Consider the following 16,886-nt stretch of genomic DNA (forward strand, 5'->3'; position numbering starts at 1 on the left):
CAGAGATATTCCCAAGGATGGAGACCTGTGCTGTTCCACATATTCACTGCCCATCTGGAAGAAGGAATGAATAATGAAAAGGCAAAGTCTGATACAAAGCTATTTAAGATGGAGTGGAAAAAGAGACTAGAGAAGTGTTATTTATCCTTTTTCACAATACAGAAACCAGAAATTACCCAATGAAATGAACAGGCTGAATACAAACAAGAGGGAGTACCTTTTCACACAACACACAATTCACCTGTGGAACTCATTGCCAGGATCATGGAGGGTAGAGCCATAATGGTTATTAGTCAAGATGGTCAGGGATGCAACTCAACCCTTGGGGCAATGCTAAAGCTCTGACTGTCAGAAGCCAACAGGGGAAGAGAGGGTGAATCACCAACTGCCCTTTGCACACACTCCCCCCAAAGCTGCAATATGGACAGCTGTCAGAGAAGGCTACCAAGGTACAGGGACCATGGTCTGACCCCACATGGCAGCTCTTATGTACTATAATTGATGCAAATCAACATGGGTTTATGGAAAATAGATCCAGTCACACAAACATGGAATCTATGTTTGATGAGCATACAAATTTGCCTGATTAAGGTAACAGTGTTGATGTAACAGCTTTTTGTAAGGTGTTCCACTTGGTACTGCATGACTTTAAAAAAAACAAAACACAAAACTAGAATACCACATCAAATGTATTAAAAACAAGTTGACTGAGAGGTTTAGGAATCACCACTGAGCAGATGTGTTTCTGGTAAGGTCCCACCAGGATGGGTTCTCAGCCCTACACTAATGAACATTTTCTGAGTTGCTAGCGGCATGATCATCAGTGATAACATGCAGCTGACAGAAACACTGGGAGAGAGGTAAACAACAGGGAAGACATCACTGATCCAGAGAGAAATGCATCACTAGGCTGACTGGGACAAGCAAACAAGGCCAAATATAAACGTAGACATCTAGGAACAAAGGCCATTGGTAAAGGACAGGAACTCTACTGTGGGAAGCAGACATGCTAAAAAAAGATTTGTGGGTCATGGTGGATAATCAGATGAAAATGAGTTCCCTGTGTAATGCTGGGACCAAAAGAGCTCCTGCCATTCTAGGATGCATAAACAGGGAATCTCAAGTATAGGTAGAAAGGTTATTTTTCTTCTGTACTTGGCCCTGGTACAACCACTGCTGCAGTCCTGTGTCTAGTTCTGGTGCCCGCATTTCAGCAAGAATGTTGATAAATTGGAGACGGTTCAGAAAGAGTCCGGAGAAGGACGAAAGGATAAAAAAAAAAAAAAAAAACTCACATTAGAAGAGGCACAGTTATTTAATAACAGAAGGAATCATCAATCTAGAAAGCAAATGTGTAACGTGCCAATGTCTGAAGCTACACTAATTAAACCCATACATAAGAGGGAACAAAACTCACAGCAAGTAACTAACCATCAGAACAGCTTATCCAGGGTTGTGGTGGATACTCCACCACTGGCAATTTTTTAATCAAGTTTTGATAGCTTCCTAAAAGATCTGTTCCCATTCAATTAGGAATTAATACAAGGGTTAATATGGCATCCATTCCACAAGAGGTCAGAGATATGGTCACAGAGATTCCTCCTGGCTTTCTGGTCTATAAATTTCTGGTTGCTAGCCTAGGGGAACAGTTAGAGCAACTTTCTCCTCCAAACACCCTGGTAGAATTTAGAAAGACAAAGAGGCAGAGCACAGAGAACTGGATGTACAACAAAGATTCGGCCAAGAAAACTCATTTTTTTTAACAGGTGGCATTACAAACATTGGGGAAAGTAACACGACAAATACAGTTTTATTTAGATTTAAAATAACTAAAGAAACTGCTCTCCAAGGTTCTCCGCATCCTAACGTCAGAACAGAAGAATGACTTCTCATGTCTTGCTCTCAACACTCCTGTTAATGCATCCCAGAATGTTTGCTTTTTTTGCAACAGTGTCACGCTGTTGACTCATGATTAACTTGTGGTCCACTATGACCCCCCAGGTCCCTTACTGCAGTACTCCTTCCTAGATAGTCACTTCTGTGAAAGTAGAAAGAATTATAATGTAAGAGAAAGATGAATTGTGCTGTAATAATTGAATAAGTTGAAGGAATACTGTTTGTCTCTGAACAGGAAGAAGAAAAGTATGTTAATGTTGTTTGTAGGTATGCAGATCAATGTGCTAGCCAGAGTTAATAGGGAAAGGAACATTAGGTGTTCGGGAGAAAGCAATTGAGAACCAAGTAGATATGGACAGGAGATTGCTGTGTGCTTGATGTGGAAATGAAGATACTTGACTAAGTCTCACACTAATCATGTGAAGTTTTGCCCCTCCTTTTAATCCTGTTAACTTGACTTTTTTTTTACTGTATAAATCAAGGGGTTTGAACCTTGTATGGTGCTCACATTTTCTGGATGCATTTTAGCAGAGCTTTGCTGAATAAACAGAGCGGTCTGACAAATCTGTGAGTCCTGTCTGACTTTGACACTTCCCATGTTATGTGTTTGTAATGGATTGTTTCTCCCTAAGTGGAGTACTTTGCATTTGTCCTTATTGAATTTAATCCTATTTACCTCAGACCATTTCTCCAGTTTGTTCAGATCATTCTGAATTATGACCCTCTCCTCCAAAGCACTTGCAACCCCTCCCAGCTTAGTATCATCCACATACTTTATAAGCGTACTCTATGCCAATATCTCTTTCCAGTGTGCTGTTTCTAGTGCTGCAGTGTCCAACCAGTTCTGAAGTAGTAGTCACTATAGTGGCCACTGCTTTAGTGAACTAGCCACATTCAACCAGCCAAATACCCACATTGCTCAAGCAAACTAGCCACACTCAACCAGCTAAATAGCCACATGTGGCTAGCATGCTGGACACCATGGATCAGTGTATGATAAGACATGGCTTCTTACTGAAGCTTTTCCCACAGTCATTTCCCTGTTCCAAGCCTAGTGAAACATGTCCCTCAGCTCTTCTCAAAACCTCCCCCGTGTTTCCCATTTCCTAGGACCTTCCTGCTGCTGATTCTCCTCCTTATTCTCACTCACTGTTCTGTCAGAGATCTCAGAACTTTCTGTCAGAGATCCTCACACATGGAGATCTGGGATGCACAGCTCTTGTCCTTGCTACAGGTGGGCGCTCAGCTCAGATTTGGGTATGGGGAATCCTAGCAATGTCACCATCTTGTAGTTCTCCTGCATGAGGTCCCTGTAGAGGTCTCTCTGAGCAGGGCTCAGCAGCTCCCCCTGCCCTTGGGTGAAATACACAAACACCTCATTGAAGATCACCAGCATCTGAGCTGGCTCCAGCCATTTTCCTGCCCCATCTCCTGGAAGGCGGGACGATCTGGAGCAAAACATGGATGAGACTTTTCAGCCTTCCTCCCAAGCGCTGCCCATCCTGGGACAGAGGCTGAGCCGGGCAGGGGCTCAGGGCAGTGCCTTCAGCCTGGCCAAAGGCGGCTCCTGGGGAGCAATGGGTCTGGCTCTGCTGGAGATTCCCCTCTCTTGGCTGCAGCCAGAGCTCCAGGAGTCCAACAGCAACCCCTGCCAGAGCTTAGGGATCTGGCCTGGGCTTGGATCTAAATCACTGAGGAAATATTGAACAGAAATGGACTCGGAATTGATCCCTGAAGAACCCCACTCATTATGCCCTTCCAGCATGTCCGTGAATCACTGATAACTACTGTCTGGAAATGGTTGTCCAATCAGTTATGCAGTAGCTCCATCTAGGTTGTATTTCCTTAGTTTGACAATGAGACAATATCGAAAGCTTAACTAAAGTCTAGATATACTACGACTACCATTTCCATCATCCACAAGCCTTCCCTGTCAAAGAAAGCTATCTGGTTGTTTTGATAAAATTTGTTCTTGACAAAGCCAGGTTATTATTCTTTATAAACAACTAACAAAATCATCCAGAGTCCAAGATTTGGTGGTGATGGGGGACTTCAACTATCCAGATATGTGTTGGGGAAATAACACAGTGGGGCACAGACTATCCAATATGTTCTTGGGCTGCACTGGAGATAACTTTTTATTTCAGAAGGTTGAAAAAGCTACTTGGGGGGAAGCTGTTCTAGATTAGATCCTAACAAATAGGGAGGAACTGGTTGATAATTTGAAAGTGGAAGGCAGCTTGGGTGAAAGTGATCATGAAATCATAGAGTTCACAATTCTAAGGAAGGGTAGAAGGGAGAACAGCAAAATAGAGACAATGGATTTTGGGAAGGCGGATTTTGGTAAGCTCAGAGAGCTGATAGATAAGGTCCCATGGGAATCGAGACTGAGGGGAAAAACAACTGAGGAGAGTTGGCAGTTTTTCAAAGGGACATTATTAAGGGCCTAAAAGCAAGCTATTCCGATGTGTCGGAAAGATAGAAAATATGGCAAAAGACCACCTTGGCTTAACCATGAGATCTTGCATGATCTAAAAATAAAAAATGGAAAGTAGGACAAATTACAAAAGAAGAATATAGGCAAACAGCACAGGAATGCGGGGCAAGATTAGAAAGGCAAAGGCACAGAATGAGCTCAAACTAGCTACCAGAATAAAGGGAAACAAGAAGACTTTTTATAAATACATTAGAAGCAAGAGGAAGACCAAGGACAGGGTAGGCCCACTGGTCAGTGAGGAGGGAGAAACAGTAACAGGAAACTTGGAAATGGCAGAGATGCTCAATGACTTCTTTGTTTTGGTCTTCACCGAGAAGTCTGAAGGAATGCCTAACATAGTGAATGTTAGTGGAAAGGGGGTAGTTTTAGAAGGTAAAATAAAAAAAAGTTAAAAATAACCTAGAAAAGTTAGATGCCTGCAAGTCAACAGGGCCTGATGAAATGCATCCTAGAATACTCAAGGAGCTGATAGAGGAGGTATCTGAGCCTCTAGCTATCATCTTTGGAAAATCATGGGAGACAGGAGAGATTCCAGAGGACTAGAAAAGGGCAGATTATAGTGCCCATCTATAAAAAGGGAAATAAGAACAACCCAGGAAACTACAGACCAGTTAGTTTAACTTCTGTGCCAGGGAAGATAATGGAGCAAGTAATTAAGGAAATCATCTGTAAACACTTGAAAAGTGGCAAGGTGCTAGGGAACAGCCAGCATGGATTTGTAAAGAACAAATCGTGTCAAACCAATCTGATAGCTTTCTTTGATAGGATAACGAGCCTTGTGGATAAGGGAGAAGCGGTGGATGTGGTATACCTAGACTTTAGTAAGGCGTTTGATACAGTCTCGCATGATATTCTTATCAACAAACTAGGCAAATACAACTTAGATGGGGCTACTATAAGGTGGGTGCATAACTGGCTGGATAACCATACTCAGAGAGTCGTTATTAACGGTTCACAATCCTGCTGGAAAGGTATAACAAGTGGGGTTCCACAGGGGTCTGTTTTGGGACTGGCTCTGTTCAATATCTTCATCAACGATTTAGATATTGGTATAGAAAGTACGCTTATTAAGTTTGCAGATGATACCAAGCTGGAAGGGGTTGCAACTAATCTGCAGGATAGGGTCATAATTCAAAATGACCTGGACATATTGGAGAAATGGTCTGAGGTAAATAGGATGAAGTTTAATAAAGACAAATGCAAAGTGCTCCACTTAGGAAGGAACAATCAGATTCATACATACAGAACGGGAAGCGACTGTCTGGGAAGGAGAATGGCAGAAAGTGATCTAGGGGTTAAAGTGGACCACAAGTTGTAGGAGTCAGCAGTGTGATGCCGTTGCAAAGAAAGCAAACATGATTCTGGGATGCATTAACAGGTGTGTTGTGAGCAAGACACGAGAAGTCATTCTTCCGTTCTACGCTGCGTTGGTTAGGCCTCAATTGGAGTACTGTGTTCAGTTCTGGGCACTGCATTTCAAGAAAGATGCGGAGAAATTGGAGAGGGTCCAGAGAAGAGCAACGAGAATTATTAAAGGTCTAGAGAATATGACCTATGAGGGAAGGCTGAAGGAATTAGGTTTGTTTAGTTTAGAAAAGAGAAGATTGGGGGGGACATGATAGCAGTTTTCAGATATCTAAAAGGGTGTCATAAGGAGAAGGGAGAAAACTTGTTCATCTTGGCCTCTGGGGATAGAACAAGAAGCAATGGGCTTAAACTGCAGCAAGGGAGGTTTAGGTTGGACATTAGGAAAAAGTTCCTAACTGTCAGGGTAGTCAAACACTGGAATAAATTGCCCAGGGAGGTTGTGGAATCCCCATCTCTGGAGATATTTAAGAGTAGGTTAGATAAATGTCTATCAGGGATGGTCTAGACAGTATTTGGTCCTGCCATGAGGGCAGGGGACTGGACTCGATGACCTCTCGAGGTCCCTTTCAGTCCTAGTATTCTATGATTCATCACATTATTATTACCTAGATGTTGGCAAACTGATTCCTTAATTATCTGCTCCATTATTTTTCCTGGCACAGAAGTTAAATCGCCTGGTCCGTAATTCCCTGGGTTGTCCTTATTTCCCTTTTTATAGACGGGCACTAGAATTGCCCTTTTCCAGTCTTCTGGAATCTCTCTCATCTTCCATGACCTTTCAAAGAGTCTACAATTGGACTGCCTCTCTGCTGATGGACTCCAGGGCTCTCTTGGGGTTCATCAGCTGACCCAGCTAGGCTCCCCTCTGGCCATCGCACCCCCACCCAGTTCCACGGCCAGCCTGGCTGCTGGTCCTGGCAGGGCTTCAATGCTAGGCCCAACCCCAGCCACCAGGCTCCATGTCCCCAGTTGGACTGCAATGCTGGGTCTGACCCTGACTGCCAGGCTCTGCGCCCCCGGCCAGGCTGTGCTGCTGGGTCCAGCCACCAGGCTCCCTGCACCTCAAGCTGGCTCCTCTGCCAGCCCCAACCACTGTCCCCTCATCCCACTCCTGGTTGCTGGACTCCCAGCTGGGGACTCTCAGGTCCAGCAACATCCAAGATCCAGCAGTTACACCAAAGAGTTCCAGATCAGAGAGGTTCAACCTGTGTTTAACAGCTCAGATATCTCCTCAGTCAGCTACTTGGGTATTTTAGGAAGCATTTCATCAGGTGACATGAAGCCATCTAAGTAATTTTTTAACTTATTCTTTTCCAATTTTAACCTCTAAACCTACCCTATTTTCACTGACATTTACTGTGCTAGGCATCCGCCCACCACTGAAACAAAACAGTCATTATGTTCCTCTGCTATTTCCACATTATTGTTTCTCTTCTTCATTAAGTAATAGCCCAACTCTGTGATTGGTCTTCCTCCTGCTTCCAATGTATTTGTAGAATGTTTTCTTCTTACCCTTTATGTCTCTAACTAGACTGAACTCATTTTCTGCCTTTGCCTCTCTCATTTTGCTCCTACATACTTGTATTTGTTTACATTCATCCTTTGTACTTTGACCCGGCTTCCAATTTTTATAGGACACCTTTTTAATTTTTAGAAAACTGAGGCTCTCTTGGTTAATCCAGGGTGGTCGCTTGCTGTACTTCCTAACTTTTCTACACTCTGGAATAGTGTGATCTTGTGCCCTTAAATAACATCTCTTTGAAAAACAGCCAGCTGTCTTCAATTGTTTTACCTCAGACTTACTTTCCATGGATTCTTCCCTACCAACCCCCAATGAAGTGTTCCTCCTTGAAATCCATTGTTTTATTTTGCTGTTCTCCCTTCTACCATTCTTAAGACTTATGAACACTAACATTTCATGATCACTTTCAACCAAGGTGCCTCCCACTTTCAAATTCTCAACCAGTTCCTCCCAATTTGTCAAAATCAAATCTAGAACAACCTCTCCCCTAGTAGCTTTCTTGACCTGAAATAAAAAAAAATGTCTCCAATATATTCCAAGATCTTGCTGGATACTCTGTGTCCTGTTTTACTTTCCCAACCTATGTCTAGGTAGTTGAAGTCCCCCGTCACCATCAAATCCTGTGGTTTGGGTGATTTTGTGGTTAGATGGACTGTAGTAGACACCCTAATATGACATCAGCCTTGGATTTTTTTATCCTTACACAGAGATTTTCAACATGTCTGTCTTTTATGTCCAACTCAACCTCAGTCCAAGTAGACACGTTTTAATATATAAGGCAACACCTCTGCCCTTTTTTCCCCTGTATGTGCTTCCTAAGCAAGCTGTATGCTTCTATAGCAATATTAGGGATGCAAGCGACTAGTCAACTACCAGATAAGCCTAGGCTTATCAGGTAGTCGAGTCACTACTTGACTGATCACTTCCGTTCCGCCTGTCCCCCCCCCCCGTCCCCCCCGCTGTCTCTGTATCAGAGGCAGCACGGGGGGGGAGGGGAGAGCAGGAGCCAGTGCATTTAAAAGGCGGAGACTCAGCAGGGACAGTAAGCACCCCACCCCTCATTTTTGACTACTCGATTAGCTGATTAACTGAAATTTAGCATCCTTAATCAATATCCCAATTATGTGTATTATCTCACCAAGCCTCTGTGATGCCAACTGTCTTAGTTGTGTTTATTTACTAGCATTGTTAATTCTTCCTGCTTATTCCACATACGATTCGCATTTACAGGCAGTCCCCGGGTTACATGGATCCGACTTACATCAGATCCCTACTTACAAACGGGGTGAGGCAACCCCGCACTAGCTGCTTCCCCCCAGACAACCAGGGAGACACGGAGCTAGCGCCCCCCCCCCCCCCTCCCAGCAGACCAGGGAGACGCGGAGCGGCTTTTCTCAGCAGACACCTCAGCTTGAGAATAAAGGACTGAAGGAAGTGAGGTGTGGGAGAATAAAACTGAGCTCTGGAGAAATGTTTGGCTAGAGTTTCCCCTACAATATGTACCAGTTCCGACTTACATACAAATTCAACTTAAGAACAAACCTACAGTCCCTATCTTGTACGTAACCCGGGGACTGCCTGTATATCCAAATACTTAAGATCCTGATTTTCCTCCAGTTCTGTCTTGTCTCTCATTTATCCCTGCTATAAACAGCCCATGCTCTCCCCAAATTCTGATCCTGATAGTCCTAGTCGCTTTTTTCTACAGAAGCGGTTCCTTTGCCCTTCATTACATTTGCTGCCCTTCCCAAGAAGTGAAAGACTGCATTCTGCACCAGCCAGTGCATCACTTCCAGGGGCAGCCCTACAGACTGCACTGCCATTGTGGGATCTGGAGGTGACAACACCTGGATCATCATAGAGATCTGCTCTCAGAAAGGAAAGCTTGCTGCTGTGGAGCCAGCTGGGTGGTAAAAGCAGAGTGGCTCAATGTGAGTGTCTCAAATCACCCTAAGTTGTGAGCATCAGTAACTGTTAGTGTCTGTACCTCACCAGCCCAAGAGGCTGCAGCTACCTCCACCATCTCTTCTGGTTGCTTCCTGCAACTCACCGGCATCACCTCCGACTGCTCCAGGACACACTTCAATGCCAACTACTGCACACCCTTCGCTTTGGCCTTAACAAATGCAGCCTTGTCTTGCTCAGATCCATTCAGTATGCTGCTGCAAAAGCACCCAGTCCTAGCCCAGGGCAATCAGACCCAATTACCCCTCTCCTCCTATTCCTCCACTGCCCCTTCTTTATTGTATCAAACAAACTAATGGTCTTCACTCCCAAGGCCTCCATCCTCTAGCCTGTCCTCCCTCATTCTCTAACGAAAGGCTGATTCCTGCCTCTGACTGGCCCATGGTGCCAGCCTCCACTGCTCACTTGGTAGGTTTTCAAGCTTTCTGCCCTGCCACCCACATGCTTGGGAGGAGCTCCCTGCAAACATCTACAAAGCTGCCTCGCTCGCCTCCAACACCTTCAGCTGTCATGAACCTGCAAACACCTGACAAGCACTAGGTTGCGGGTGTGCAGTGACCTCTACCTCTCATGCTGCCCAGTGCTCTCTGTGCTCCCTTGCACCCCTCTTGTCCTTATTGCCACTTAAGGATCTGGAGGCAGGAATCATCTTTTAGATTCACCTATGTGAAGCACCTAACACAGGGGGTTCTGACCCATGACAGAGGCCTGTAGCTGCTATGGTAACCCAGAGACCAATACTACTAACAGTGTGAATGCAAAGGCAATACACAGGGGAGCTGAGAACTCCAGCGTGAGCATTCTGCTGGACGCGGCATCAGGAGACAGGGAAGGGCTTGCAGTTACCATAGGGACTCCATGTTGACCTTGGACCAAGCAGACAGCACGTGACTTTGAACATGTGTGTCCAGCACTCAAACATCACTTGAAGTAACTGCACTTCCAAAAAGTCCTTGGCCACCTGCCAGCCAGAGGATAACAACCCTCTCCTTCCTGTCAGGGCTGTTGTCCTAAATTCATTCATGTCTGTGAACTGCTCAGATACCATCAGGGTGGGGCTGCAAATAAATAAATGCTCTTGTCTGCAGGCTCGTGAGTGTCCCTGTATCAGTTACACTGCAAGCAGAGATGTGAGACCCGCTTTCTGCACCGAGATGGAGTCCACAGCCACAGAAAAGGGACATTCAGATTGTAAAACGACTCTGGATAAAATCCATCTGCCTCCACATGTATAGAAAGTGTAGTTCTGTGGAACCCGTGACCCACTTCTCTAGTACTGGCTTAGCTGGGGGTGCGGTGGGGGACTCCTTTAATACAGCAAGCCTGAGTGTAACCCCTCCTCCCATTACAAATTAAAAGCACCTTAAAATATTTAATACTATTACACAAATGCTGGCGCAAAGTGGGGTTTAAGGTTGGAGGCAAACAGCTCGGACCCCCCATGTAACAATCCAGGAGGGTCACTATCCCCACTTTGAGAACCCTTGGGTTAGCTGGAACCTAACAGAGCTTTTCCATCTCTTGGTCTCTATGGACACAGGCTTCAGTCTGATGTGTGAAGTGGGGCATGGGCAGCAGCATCAAGGCAAAGACATTCAGCTACAGTCTAGAAACTAAAGCAGGACCAAGGCCCACCAACATACAGAGCCACCCAAAGCAGCTCTTCTCAGAATAGATGGCAACCGTCAAGTCATCCCCTCACTGCAGAACTGGAACTGCACCTCCTCTAGGACCTGCTCTACGCATGCCTGCACGCATCTCCACACAGTGGCCTCAAACCACTCCCTGCCTGGCTGCGCAGCTCAGCATTAGTTCTGAAATGCTTCCTGCGGAGCCCTCAAGCCCGACTCCCACCAAACAGAGGGAGGTGCCAACCCAATGCCATTCCTCCCATGCAGCTGTCAGCAGCCTCTGTCTGCCCCAGAGACCAGAGCTTCTGCAGCCAGAGGAGTTTGCCCCAGAGGGAAAGGCACGGGAGCAGCCCAGAGCAGTCCCATTACAGAAGCTGCCCCCATACCGGTCCCGGAAAGAGCGAGAGCAGCAGTTACCTCCATGTCCATCGTAGACTGAGAACATGGCCGTCTCGCTGTCCAGATCAGGAATACAATTGTGTGCGTCCTGCCAAAGAAAGCACTGTGTCAGAAGACTTGGGTTTGGACTGGCACCCACCAGATGACCTGGCATGCATGGAGCTCAGAAGCAGGGCAGAATGGCAATGACAGACACATTCACGTTTCACACATGGATCTCACGGAATCAGAGGCAGGCAGGAGCAGTAAGCAGCAGCAATGTACATTGGGAGCAGACTCCCAACTCTCCATACAATATGATGGGGGCTAATTTAGCTACAACAACTCAAGAGAGAGATCTTGGAGTCATCGTGGATAATTCTCTGAAGACGTTCACGGAGTGTGCAGCGGCAGTCAAAAAAGCACAGGATGTTAGGGATCATTAGAAAAGGGATAGAGAATAAAACAGAAAGCATCTTATTGCCTCCAAATAAATCCATAGTATGCCCACGTCTTGACTACTGCATGAAGATTAGGGATGTTAATGGGTAATGAGTTAAGAGTACCCATGAGCAGCTCCCTGCCCATGCTCCAACCCTGCCAGGATCCTCACGTGGGGCTGCTAGCTCCCAGCCCCCATGAAGGGAAGGGGGATGGGAGTCATGGTGGCAGCCACCATGGGAAAGGGGGGGGACCCTGCCATTCTAACCTGACAACAGAAGGTAGGGACACTGCTCCAGCAGTCTCCCCAACTCCCTTTAATCAGTTAAATGTAGTGTCAGCACTACATTTAATCAATTAAACTTGATTTTACATCCTTAGTACAGATGTGGTTGCCTCATCTCAAAAAAGATATTTTGACATTGGAAAAGGTTCAGTAAAGGGCAACAAAAATGATTAGGGGTATGGAACAATTGCAAATATGAGGAGAGAGTAACAAAACTGGGACTTTTCAGCATGGAAGAGAGATGACTAAGGGGAGATATGATAGAGGGCTGTAAAATTATGACTGGTGTAGAGAAAGCAAATGAAGAATGATTTACTCTCTCATATAAACACAAGAACTAGGTTCACCAAATGAAGTGAATAAGTTGCAGATTTAAAACAAGCAAAAGGAAGTGTTTCTTCACACGATGCACAGTCAACCTGTGGAACTCCTTGCCAGAGGAAGTTGTGAAGCCAAAGACTGTAACAGGATTCAAAAGAGAGCTAGATAGATTCATGGAGGTTAGGTCCATCAATGGCTGTTAGCCAGGATGGGCAGGAATATTGTCTCTAGTCTCTGTTTGACAGAAGCTGGGAACAGGCAATAAGGGAATGATCACTTGATTCCCTGTTCTGTTCAATCCTTCTGGGACACGTGACATTTGGGGGGGATGGGGCTGTTTGAGTCAATCTCATGCTCAGGGCTCAACAAATTATGGAAAACTCTACTCACCAGACAAAAAAGGGACTCGCCACCCCCCCCCCCCCAAGTGTTTTTTAATGGCATAAATTCCTAATAAAAAAAATAACAGTAATTACTAATAAGTTATAAGTTATTAATAAATATCTTATAAACCTCTACCTTTTCCCTCTGCTGCCATAAGAACAGAAGAACGGCCGTACTGGGTCAGACCAAAGGTCCATCTAGCCCAGTATCCTGTCTACCAACAGGTGCCCCAGAGAGGGTGGACCGAAGACAATGATCAAGCGATTTGTCTCCTGCCATCCCCCTCCAGTCTCTGACAAACAGAGGCCAAGGACACCATTTTATCCCCTGGCTAATAGCCTTTTATGGACCTAACCTCCAGGAAATTATCTAGCTTCTCTTTAAACTCTATTATTGTCCTAGCCTTCACAGCTTCCTCTGGCAACGAGTTCCACAGGTTGACTACACGCTGTGTGAAGAAGAACTTTCTTTTATTAGTTTTAAACCTGCTACCCATTAATTTCATTTGGTGTCCTTAAGTTCTTCTATTTAGGGAATTAATAAATAACTTTTCTTTATCGGCCCTCTCCACACCACTCATGATTTTATATACCTGTATCATATCCCCCCTCAGTCTCCTCTTTTCTAAACTGAAAAGTCCCAGTCGCTTTAACCTCTCCTCATATGGGACCCGTTCCAAACCCCTAATCATTTTAGTTGCCCTTTTCTGAACCCTTTCCAAGGCCAAAATATCTTTTTTGAGGTGAGGCGACCACATCTGTACACAGTATTCAAGATGTGGGCGTACCATAGTTTTATACAGGGGCAGTAAGATATTCTGGGTCTTATTTTCTATCCCTTTCTTAGAAATTCCTGAAGCAAAATGCAGGACAATGTAGCACTTTAAAGACTAACCATCTTGTTAGTATTTAAAGTGCTACATTGTCCTGCATTTTGCTTCAGCTACCCCAGACTAACACGGCTACATTTCTATCACTATTAATAATTCCTAGCATCCTATTTGCCTTTTTGACCGCCGCTGCACACTGCATGGAAGTTTTCAGAGAATTGTCCACAATAACTCCAAGATCTCTTTCCTGATTTGTCGTAGCCAAATTAGACCCCATCATACTGTACATATAGTTGGGGTTATTTTTCCCTATGTGCATTACTTTACACTTATCTACACTAAATTTCATTTGCCATTTTGTTGCCCAATCACTCAGTTTGGTGAGATCTTCTTGGAGTCCCTCACGGTCTGCTTCTGTCTTGACTATCCTAAACAGTTTGGTATCATCTGCAAACTTTACTACCTCACTGCTTACCCCTTTCTCCAGATCATTTATGAATAAGTTGAAAAGGATTGGTCCCAGGACTGACCCTTGGGGTACACCACTAGTTACCCCTCTCCAATCTGAAAATTTACCATTTATTCCTACCCTTTGTTTCTTGTCTTTTAACCAGTTCTCAATCCACGAAAGGACCTTCCCTCTTATCCCATGGCCATGTAATTTACACAAGAGCCTTTGGTGAGGGACCTTGTCAAAGGCTTTCTGAAAATCCAAGTATACTACATCTACTGGATCCCCCTTGTCTGCATGTTTGTTAACCCCTTCAAAGAAGATTAGTAAGACAGGATTTCCCTTTACAGAAACCATGTTGACTTTTGTCCAACAAATTATGTTCTTCTACATGCCATGTCTCTTCCCCTTGCTCCATCAGCTTCTCTGGTGCCTGCTGCCCTCCAACCCCGGACCCTCCTCTGCTGTCCTGACTCCTGCCCTTCTCACTGCCCTCAACCCTCCTGTGACCTGCCCCCCTCCACCAGCCCTTATCTCCCCCCTGTGCCCACTCCTCCAGTAGCCCCACTCTGATCATGTGAGCTACCCCTCCTCATCCCCTCTCCTAACACCTCCCTTTACACACCTGCCCTGCCTCTCTCCTCTGGTGCTGGTCCCTCCCCTGCAGGTATCTGCCCTTCTGCTTCACCCCCAGAATCCCCTGGCACCTGCACCCTCCTGGTGCCTCCTCCTTCCCTCACTGCCTCTGCCCCCTTTTTCCCTGATGCCCACCCCCTCACCACCCTCTGCCCCTGTGCCCTCACAGATGCCTTGCTCCATCCCTGCCTTCCTCATACCCACCCCTTCTTTCAAGCCTTCTCCCAGCATCTCCCCCCCCCCCAGCCCTCAGTGCCCTTACCCTCTCCCCTCCCAGCATCATCCTGTCCCCCCTCCCACGGACACCTCCCCTCCTGCCCTTTTCCTCATTGTCTGCACTTGGCCCCCTCGGATGTCTCTCTCCTGCAACCCTGTCCCTTGGTGCCTTCCCCTTTTTCTTCTCCTGACCTGGCAAATTAGTCAAAACAATAGTAAAGAATAAAATTGTAAAGCATGTAGAAGATCACAATTTGTTGGACAAAAGTCAACATGGTTTCTGTAAAGGGAAATCCTGTCTTACTAATCTATTAGAGTTCTTTGAAGGGGAGTAGGGTGCGGTGGAGGCACGGGGAATGGGACGCGAGGAACAGAAGGGGCAGAGGGATCAGGGTCTGGGGCAGTGCAGCGAACGGGCAGCACAGAGCTGGGGGGGCAGGGATCGGGGGGAGTAGGGTGCGGTGGAGGCACGGGGAATGGGATGTGAGGAACAGGAGGGGCAGAGGGATCAGGGTCTAGGGGCAGTGCAGGGAACGGGCAGCACAGAGCTGGGGGGGCAGGGATCGGGGGAGTAGGGTGCGGTGGAGGCACGGGGAATGGGACGCGAGGAACAGGAGGGGCAGAGGGATCAGGGTCTAGGGGCAGTGCAGCGAACGGGCAGCACAGAGCTGGGGGGGGGGGCGAGGCAGAGATCAGTGGGAGAAGGGTGCGGGGTGCAAGGGCAGCGAAGAGCCAGAGTCACAGGGAAGAGGGAGAGCAAGAGGTCCAGGGTGTAGGGGCGGTATGGGGAACGGGTGGCGCGGAAACAAAGGAGCGCAGGGCAGGCGCAGCAAGTTGGGCAGTCAGCAGGGAGCAGTCTCTCGCAGGCAAGCGGGCTGGGGTCGTGGCAGGACTGGAGCCGGCAGGGCGGGGCCTGGCTGCACCGCAGCCAGCTCCTGGGAACATGCAGCCAGAGGCGAGCTGCCGCAGCCCTTTAAAATTGGCGGGGCCACGTCACGCCAGGTCCTGGCATCTTCCCGCATCCCGCCCTCTGGCTCGCACCCTGCCTTCTCGCACCAGAACTGCATGCAGACAGCCAGGTGCTGAAAATCGCTGCACTTCCCCCTTCCCGGCGGGGCTCTGCTTCTCCGCCAGCCGGTGGATCGGATGGGGCCGGGCCGCCCGTAGTGCGGGCTTCGGCCAGCCCGTCACAACGACCCACCGGGTCAGTCCGCCCCTGCACTCACCAGCTGGTAAAATCTACTCACCATGGGTGAGTATTTATCGAGTCCTGCTCATGCTGACACTGAGACATATCTCATCAGGAAAATTCACTAGCCACAATGTTCACTGGTTCCTCTTTCTCTATTATGCAGCCTAATTTAACACTTTCAAAAAGGCCAAAAATCAAAACAGAACCTCCACAGCCAAGATGAGAGGTGGCACCAACCTAGTGCCAGAGGCAAGTGTAAATAACCAACAACAGCGACCTGCACAGGGAAATGCATGTCCCATGTAATAACAGTAGGCCATGGAGGAGGAGTGAGCTGCCAGACAAGGCAGAAGCCCTAGGAAGAGGACACTGGCAGGAAACCAAACAATGTTTAATTTAATTTAATATGGAGCTATACCTATCTCATAGAACTGGAAGGGACCTTGTGAGGTCATTGAGTCCAGTCCCCTGACCCCACAGCAGGACCAAGTACCATCCCTGATAGGGATCTGGGGCAAATCTAAAAACAGCCCCCTCTAGGATTGAACTCACAACCCTGGGTTTAGGAGACCAGTGCTCAAACCACTGAGCTATTGCTCCCCCAATGGGGAAGATAAGGTATCAGAGAGAACACCACCCAGGGTTCCTGAGCAGAGATCAAGCTTCTGAAGAGGGAATCCACCTGCCCGCTGCGGCCACGTCCCAGCCTAGGGGGTAATTTGAGTTCACAGCCGGGGGGAAAGGAAGGTTGAGTGGGCAGCAACTGGAGAAGAGGCTGAGACAGACAGAGTACATCCGCCATCCCAATGTGGTTGCCGACATAGCTGTGTCTGTGAGGAGTACAAAAAGTCTCCCCCAAGCAACACAGCCTCC

General features: G+C 46.9%; 1 protein-coding gene across 1 annotated transcript in view; it reads right to left on the reverse strand.

Annotated features, from left to right (window-relative positions):
- The window catches only part of PPM1G (protein phosphatase, Mg2+/Mn2+ dependent 1G), a 35,228-nt gene that overhangs the window by 12,231 nt on the left and 6,111 nt on the right, over positions 1–16,886 (reverse strand). The window contains exon 2 of the mRNA XM_075916301.2: positions 11,297–11,366. Within this exon, the coding sequence (XP_075772416.1) occupies positions 11,297–11,366 (70 nt within the window). The remainder of the gene's footprint in view (positions 1–11,296; positions 11,367–16,886) is intronic.

The sequence above is a fragment of the Pelodiscus sinensis genome, chromosome 3 (genome assembly GCF_052426305.1).
Source record: "Pelodiscus sinensis isolate ZL-2025 chromosome 3, ASM5242630v1, whole genome shotgun sequence".
NCBI lineage: Eukaryota > Metazoa > Chordata > Testudines > Trionychidae > Pelodiscus > Pelodiscus sinensis.